This window comes from Accipiter gentilis, chromosome 3 (genome assembly GCF_929443795.1).
Source record: "Accipiter gentilis chromosome 3, bAccGen1.1, whole genome shotgun sequence".
Classification (NCBI taxonomy): Eukaryota; Metazoa; Chordata; class Aves; order Accipitriformes; family Accipitridae; genus Astur; species Astur gentilis.
Window position 1 is genome coordinate 35,664,032 of NC_064882.1, and position 8,593 is coordinate 35,672,624.

At 37.7% G+C, this 8,593-nt stretch overlaps 1 protein-coding gene across 4 annotated transcripts in view; it reads left to right on the forward strand.

Moving 5' to 3' along the window:
* MAN2B2 (mannosidase alpha class 2B member 2) overlaps positions 1–7,093 on the forward strand; it is a 33,859-nt gene extending 26,766 nt beyond the window's left edge. For 3 of the 4 annotated variants that reach the window (XM_049792270.1, XM_049792244.1, XM_049792262.1), the window contains 8 exons: positions 1,312–1,503; positions 2,407–2,659; positions 2,765–2,875; positions 2,992–3,184; positions 3,845–3,997; positions 4,390–4,502; positions 5,399–5,516; positions 6,412–7,093. In XM_049792270.1, coding sequence (XP_049648227.1) covers positions 1,312–1,503; positions 2,407–2,659; positions 2,765–2,875; positions 2,992–3,184; positions 3,845–3,997; positions 4,390–4,502; positions 5,399–5,516; positions 6,412–6,506 — 1,228 coding nt within the window. In that variant the 3' untranslated portion in view covers positions 6,507–7,093. The remainder of the gene's footprint in view (positions 1–1,311; positions 1,504–2,406; positions 2,660–2,764; positions 2,876–2,991; positions 3,185–3,844; positions 3,998–4,389; positions 4,503–5,398; positions 5,517–6,411) is intronic. The other variant, XM_049792254.1, reaches the window with a different exon arrangement.
* The last annotated feature ends 1,500 nt before the right edge of the window (positions 7,094–8,593 follow it).

The window sequence follows — 8,593 nt, forward strand, 5'->3', positions numbered from 1 at the left end:
AAAGATCGAGGTGAGATTTGGGGTCTGCAGAGTGTCTTTCTTGGCTGATGCAAATTGGGCCAATTCCTTCAGCTTCAGTGGAGCTATGCTGGTTTTTGCCTGCTCAGGATTCAGATTGTCAGCTATGTGCTGATGGAAGATTTGACCCCTTTGGCATTGGCCTAGTGACTTTCACCTTTGTGTTTTTGTTCATAATTCTGCCTCATAGAGCAAGAACTTGTTGTCCAGTATAGTTAAAATCAGCTTTAAAAGTATAGATGTGCCTTAATTAAGAGCCCTGGAGTAAGTACTTTCTCAAAGTGCCTCTGGATCCTAACTGTTTCCAGATTCCATGAGGAATATAATAAGAAATATAATGAGGAAGAACAAAAACCTGAATTCAAATCCCATTTCTCTCCATCCTGTTCTGGCAGGCAGCAAGAGCTGGAATTCAGCATGTAGGAGAAACGGGATATTCACTTTCTTCACAAGCCTTCAGGCAAGACCCCGATAGGAAAGGGCGAGGCATCAGGTCAGAATGGGTGGAAAGGTTAAAAATATTGGGATCTTCAACTGTGAAGCCTTGTAAAGTTTAGCTGCAACAGTTAGAACTTCTAGGTCCTGCCCCTGCACTGGAAATGCCCTATAACAGGACTAGTAAATAAAAGTAGATAAGTTATTTTTCCTGTTTTGCCAGCAAGGCTCCAAAAGAGCAGAGCAGGTAGCTGAGGGCAGTAACATCTTAAATTGCCTTCATATGACTTTCCAAAGACTGCAATATGGAGTCATGAGTAGCTAAACTGTAAGCTTCAGGGGAGAAAGGAGGGGACAAAGTAGGTACTGAGTGGGTGTAAATTTTGCTATCCCTTGGCCATTATATTTGTTACCAGTGTTAAATACAGAAACTTGCATCATGCTGACTTACCTGGCTACAAAGTCAGTTAAGTGAACCTGTTTATTCATTAATATGGTGTGATGTACTTCATTTTTGTGCAATGGGTAGTTTTTGATCCTCTAGTAACTCTCACATCAAAACAATGAGCTAATGTAGATGTTGTTTCTGTCTTAAGATGTTTCTGTTTTACAAAAGTATAAATTACATAGAAACTCCATCTGTGTACACACTGACAGATGTCTTGATGGGAAGCACTTTCATTCTCTGCCATCCTCATTTCCTAAATCTTACAAAATCAATTATTCACTTTGAGGAAACAGATTTTTTTTTTTTACTTACATTCCCAGCCTCATTCCTGTTGCAGTTCAGCTTTGCATCTATTATGTACAAACTGTGTTTCTAAGTAATATAATTTTTCCTCTTCTGTGGATTCACAGGGAGACTAACCAGACTGTCCAGTTGACCCAGGAGTTCCTTGAGTACCATGTGAATGGAGACGTGATGAAAGGACCCATTTCAGATAACTACTTATTTGCCCCAAATGCTTCAGCTGTTCCAGTATCAAAAGCAGTGGGATTGGAAGTGGTTTTTGGAAAGTTGATGACAGAGATACGGCAGTATTTCTACAGGTGCAATACCATTACAGCTTCACTTCACTGGAATGTTTCATTCTCTGTAGATATCTATGAAATTAATTCTGTATAGTTACTCCTAGACAGTGAGTTCTGTGTACTGTTTAGGATTTAGACAAAAGAACTGGCATGCATCTGCTAAATGTAGTGCTGAGGAAGCACCTCCTTTAAATAGCATATATTACTGTAGGAAGGGAGGTGAAGATTTTTTCAGAGTTATCGTCTGTGGTTCACTTTATAGTGCAGCTAACATCTTCTTACATGGGTGGAATTTGGACATAATGGTTCATTTTTATAACTGCATATCTTCTTTACAAGTGATTAAAGAAAGGAGAAATGAGTCTTCCACAAGGACACTCTGGCCCCTGATGAACTAGCGACTTTTCTGTGTTAAAATTATATTACTCTATAACCCCTTCACCCTCTTTTAAATCTGGTTATTTGATTGAAGCCTTTTGCTTTTCATGGCATTGTACAAGGATTGTAGTTGAGAAGGACCTTTGGAAAACAGTGGAATTTTTGCATCAAAATTAATGTTGCCCAGATTGAAAAAATACCTGTATTCTGTAAAATGTAAATGTGTTGCTTAGGGAGTCATAATTATTTTAAATTATTTTGTAATTTTGAGAAAAACAGAGCGTCTAATCAAATTAAGAGTCCTCTTTACACTTGCAATGCCAAAGAAAATTGTGGGATATCATTTACTCCAGCTGAATATCTGTACATTTGAAAATTAAATTGAAATTAATAATAATTGTACATGTACATGAAACATATAGAAAACAGGCAAGAAATTTCTCTGTGTGTAGGATGACATCATGAATGATTTGCAAATCCTGACATAACAGATCACGTGCTCCACTTTATAAACTCTGCATATCTGTCCTCTCATTTTTGTAGTAATGTTACCGCTCAGGATTACATATATGCAGTATATACCAGGATGTATACAGTACCAGAAGGCTACGATGGGAAGTTGCTTTGCCATAGGATAGAGCAAGAATACAGCATTGGGCCTTTGGAATTAAATCGTGAAGCAGTTCTAAGAACAAGTACAAATTTGAACACCAGGCAGCTACTCTACACTGACAGCAATGGATATCAGATTCAGAAAAGACCATTCAAGGCATATATGAATAACACAGTGGCTCGGGTAGGCACAAAGCTGTAATCCAAAGTCAGTTGTGTCTTATCTTTGTTCTCCATTACTGTTACCTAAGTTATTATTATCACTGCATGATTTACTATGTGTTTTTAGAACTATTATCCTATGGTCCAGACTGCCTACATTGAAGATGATACCACAAGGCTGATGCTCCTTGCAGAAAGAGCTCATGGTGTCTCAAGTCAAGGAAATGGACAAGTGGAGGTAACATACAAAAATATATATTTTTTTTAATAGCAGAGCATAATTTCATGATTGCTGATAATATAAGTAAAGCATGATGGCTGATTACTGTTGTGATATTTACCTTCCCAATACAGGTGATGCTTCACAGAAGACTATGGAACAACCTTCAGTGGGACCTGAATTACAATCTCACTTTGAATGACTCTTCAGTGGTTCGCCCTGTGATTTGGCTTATTTTAGGAACCAAGGATGTCACTAATGTGTTGTATCGGACAAGTGGATTGGCATTAGAACACAGGCCAGTGGTAATGTTTGGAGCATTATCAGGTAACTCATTCTGTCTCCTGTGCTATCTTTAGCATCTGAATGGCTTATTTATTTTGCTCTGATTTAGCTGTTAAGTTTGTAAATGCAGACTTCAAGCCTCCTGTGTGGCAAAGTTAGTATACACTGAGTTAGGAGGCAAATTTAGAGCCTGCTAATTACTTTGCGTTCATTTCAAACATGGCTGTTGTCCAAGTGTATGAAATGTTTCTCTTGTTATGTACTTATCTCTACTTTCAGAGGAGAATAAATTTTAAAGCATCTAATGAGAACAAAATGTCCACACAGGGTATTAGTGCCAAGTAGCTAGTGCACCATATATCAGCTTCCTGGATGCTGAGTCCTTAATGACCATTTTTGAGTCATTCTTTTAAAAATACTTGTTTGACTTATTAACTAAAGCTGGAGCCTGGTAGTGGAATAGCAACTTCAAGCTGCAGTGAAATTTTCTTTATGGAAAGTTCTGATATACTTCTCCAGCAGTTAAAATCATGCTGCTTCCTGCTTTGTATCTCAGAAGACCTTGGAGCAGAAAGCATAGCATCTGCTTTGCATCTGTCTTGGAAGAAAAAACAAAAATCTCTTTACCCTTTCACAGTACCCTAGCCAGGCTTGTATGTGTGATGGATGTTTGATGTTTGCTTTGTTTCACTTTGCATGGAGAAGATAAACCAAAGCTACCCAGACAACTTCAGCAGAATTCAGTCCATGGTTCTCCTGTAACTGTCCCACCCAATCTTCATCTCCAGACTCTGAGCATTCCAGGGTGGAGATACAGCTCTAATCATGCAGAGCAGGTCCACAATGTCCGCATGGGTAGGTGCTTTCAAAAGGGTAGCTGGATGTTACACTTGAAGAAGCTGGCTTTCTTTTCTGTCTATCTTCTATGGCTACTAGAAGATTCAAAGTGTACTACTATTTATTCAAAGTGTTAAATTCCTCTATCAAGATAGTTATTTGTGCAATTGTACAATTGCTCTACTCAAACAGTAAAATATTTCTCCTGCATTATGAGTTCATCATGCCTGTTAGCGTCATTCCTGTCAAGAGTGGGAGCTGGGTACTTCTTGCTGTTAGTCCTCTTGCTGATTTTAAAAAATGGGAATTAAGTTCAAATTATGAGAGTGTAAAGCTTAAAAAAAAAAAAGTTGAAAAGTTGGTTTTATTTTTAAAGTAAGAAAATGTTTGCATTTTTTTTTCTCTTAAAGGTAAACAGAAGCAAGGTGATGCGGACTTCAGTCGTGTCCTGCTAAGAATTAGGCACTTGTATGAAGTTGGAGAGGATCCTGTGCTGTCTCAACCTGTGACGGTAAATCTGAAGGTAAATTCAATCCTTTCAGACAGAGTACCACTTGAAGTGTTTTTGTTTTAAAGAGAACTGGTTCTGGAATGAAACATTCCATATGCTAGAGACTCCACAAAAGGTGGATACAGAAATACTAGTATAACTTTAACCTCAGAGGGAAGCAGGTCTTATTTTTATTCAGCTTTGCAACACAGAAGCCATTACTTCACATGAAGTTGCCATAGGCACAGCATGAAGATCTGCATAAATATCAGTAGGACTGGTTCTGTTGAACTCTTGGTTGTATAACACTTCCCACAGTACCATAACCAGTGCAGAGAGTGGTAATTTGTTTTGCTGTTTCTTTAGTTATTGCAAGTTGTACCTATAGTTAATGACATGTGGACAGGATTAAAGGAAACAAACATTTTTTTCCTCTGTGGTTTTTTTCTGTGAGTTTTTGAAACTTTGGTCACTTCCTTCAGGTACTGTGTATTTTCAGTTTCTTGTTTATTTGATCTTTTATATAGAAGTAGATTATATTATAATATGTGGCAGGGGTTTATTATTTTAAAATAATAAAATTTTGATTGGGATGACAAACATGGGGAACAAGGTGAGGGTTCTCTGTTTTGTTTTTAAAAGTGCAGTGTGAGTTTCAGCTCTTGAATGGAGAGATTAGTAGGCTCTGAACTTTACTACAACACAGAGGAAGCTCTCAGCACTTCAGCTTCTTAGTTTGAAGCCTGGTGAATCTGTAGTTGCCCTTATGTTGCATGACATAGCAGATTTTTAAAGTCTCTACTGCTCTGCTTAACAGATCAATGCTAGAGACGAAAGTTCTAATCTGGTCTAACAGTATACTAGACCATGAGTGTGATGCTATTTTCAATAAACTATGGTTTGATTCCTTGTGTTTTCTTGACTCACAGTCTTTGTTAAATGGATTAGGATCAGTGATCCTTGTGGAAGAGCGATCACTCACAGGTACCTGGGACGTAAACGCTTTGCAGCGGTGGAAATGGAAGACTACACAATATCCAAGCAAAGGTAAGTGGAATAAGGTGGTTGGTGTCTATATTGTTGCTGACTATTGAAGCTTGATGAATGGTCTAATTAAAAATATAAAAATACTTTCAAGATTAAAAATATATTGTTCTTCTATATGACAGACCTAGTATCTGGCAGAGCCTGCAAGTGATAACATTTAGCAAAGATTCCCTGCAAATACTAGACTGCTGTATTTCTCTGATGCCTTGTTTTGCCTAGAAGCATTAAAAAGCTTGAAATCTTTCTGGAGTTATCTTTCTCCAGATAGAAATGGCTACTTTATGAATTCACACTTGTGACGCAGATTGATTTTGTTAGATGCTGGTGAGTTGTGTTAATCTAAGCTTAAGCCTGTGCTGCAGAAAACCAGACAGCTGCAGTTAAAAATCCCCACTGTAATCAGCTTGAAGGACTGTGTGGATATGATTCAACTTGGGGCTGACACTCAAGTCAAATGCTGTGGGTGACCTCATTTCATTTCTCATTCCAGTTAGTTGCTTGGACATTGTCCTTACTGTCAGTTATATCCATATATGTGCCTTGTAAAAAGCTTGCAGAGGTTTCGGGCTGGGCTGGGTGGGAGTTTAAAGCTCTGCTTGACCGGCAGCTAGGAACTTGCTTGCTGTTTACTCATGATGAAGAAAAAGTGCATGACTGGGGAGTCGTTCACTTTTTGTGTGAGTCAGTGTGTGAAAAGTAGATGGACTGTTGTATATTTTAGTGTTATGAATGGGTGCATCTTAGGCTCCATACTACTTACAGCTTTAAGGAGGACAATCTGCTCAAACACCAGCTTTCTAGGAAGGGATGACTTAAAACTGTTGAGGTAGAATAATATGTACATTTGAGTAAAGCTGCTTCTTGAATAAATTACCAACATTTTTGTGTTTTACAGGATTCTTCAACAGTACAGAGACCTCAGAAAACTTTATAGTAACTGTTCACCCAAAGGAAATAAAGACTTTCTTTGTATACTTTCAGGGTCAATAAAGTTTGACATTGTATTTCAGGTGTGAATATGTAATAGCTTCCAATTTTTGTTTCAAGACATGAGTAATGATCTTGAAAAATATTTTACTGCTGTTAATGAAAGAAATAGTCATTTTGGAATAAACTCTAAATTTAATTAAACTGTTGGCGTGCGTTTGTGGGTATTTTTGTTGTTTAATTATTTACAACTCCTATTTTTTCTGAAACCTGTTCAATTAAAAAATACAGAAATGACCTTGGTGTTGCAGTGCAAGCATATTGAACATTTTTGTGATTGCTGTGGAATGTTTTAAAGTGACTGCTTCTATGATACTTCACTGCAGAGCACTGACAGTCATATTAGTCCTACAGTCTTGAATTGTCTTTCTAATTAGTGGTGATCTCCAGAGTCTTCTCCTAGGGCTTTTATTGTTAGAGGAGATGACTTCCAAATCACAGAACAGTGATTTGCCAAATGATGTTTTGTTTCTACATGCAAGAAGATATGCCTGTCGTATTTTTCAGCTACTGTGTCTTTTGGGCAACAATTGCAAAGTTTCTGCTTTGATGTAAACTGAAATAAAATGTACTGTTTGTATTCCTTTTCACTAAGTTAATTTAAATTGTGTCTCTTAAGGTTCAGATCTGATTGGCTTTGCTTCACAGTATCCCAGTCCTAGATGTTCAGTCTTGTGTTCTGGGTAAACTGGAGCTAGTCTGTCAACAGGTGTATTGCCACATGGCCAGTAACTAACTCATCACATAACCTGAAGCAGGAACACTGTTCTTATGACGTTGTAAACTTGCATACTTGTCAGGCCTAAAGAATGTGCACAGTGGTAGCAGGAAATGTTTCACTAGCATCAAGTTGAAGTTAATTATGGAGTTTTGGGTTGAGGGGTTAAACTGGCAGTAAGTGCAAATTCTAAGCAGATCTGATTGAGCAGCAACAGAAGAAAACTTGGACAGTGGCTAACTTTCCTAATAGCTGCTATGTATTTAAGTCCAAAAGAAAAGTTGCATTTTTCTATTTTTCTTCTTAGCTCTAAACAATGTGGAGCTGTAGAATGTGATTCTGTTCACGTGCCATTGGGCATCTCTACTTATTTTACTTATTCACTGTGAAAATGCACATAGCTGAGATGAGAATCAAGTCAGTCACTTCACTGCAGTGGTAATGATGAATTATGCTTGCTGGACAAAACTGTATTTCTGATCGGTGAAACGTAAAACTGAAAGAGGAAATAAATAAGTATAAAAAAGGAAAATAGGTGCCTTTTCAGTCAATTAATAACTCCAGATCTAGAATCATGTAAAAATGACATTCTACTATGGTAACTGTTCTAATTTACTTTGGCTGTTCAGCAATAATTTCTTCCATGTAGAGACACTGTTGAAGAACAAAAGAAATGGAGTGAAAAGGGCTCTCCCAGAATAGCTGTTGTGAAATCGTTCTGCTGAAAGAGCTGCACTGGTGGTCAATTTTTCCATGTAGATAGCCTGTGTATACTAACTGGTTGCATCTCATTAAAATCACTGCAGAAACTGCCGCATTCAGTTATTGGATGAAGAAAGGTTGTTTCACATTTTCTATTGGTTATTTTTCATACTTGACTGTATTTAGTGATATGCCAGTCTAACCTGCCCTGCTGCAGTGAAAGCCATTTTCCTGCAACATTAAGCCCAAAGGGGAAGTATATAGCACTGTAACTAGGATACAGTAAAGCATGATGGCAGCTATGTTTTGGTTTGTGTATGTATTTGGGAAATGAAATGTGTTAAGTCATTTTCCTTGCTTGTACAACTTTTCTCATTCCCTGCTTGGTTATGCCATGTAGTATAATGGGTATACTGTGTAGGTTATACGGTGGTGTGACTACAATTCACATTTTGCGACTGAAGTGGTATTTACTAATACACATGCTGGTAACAGCAAGTCATGTTGGTAGATTATAAAAATTGAACTGTTTCAGTGGGTAATTGCACGGTCAGTCCCAGCCAAGCAGTAAAGGATCCTACAGTTGCTAACTATGGGCACCACTTTCCGAGATGTCAGGTTGATATGTTTCTAGTAGGCTGTGTTAGAACAAATCCTACAAAAACTTTTT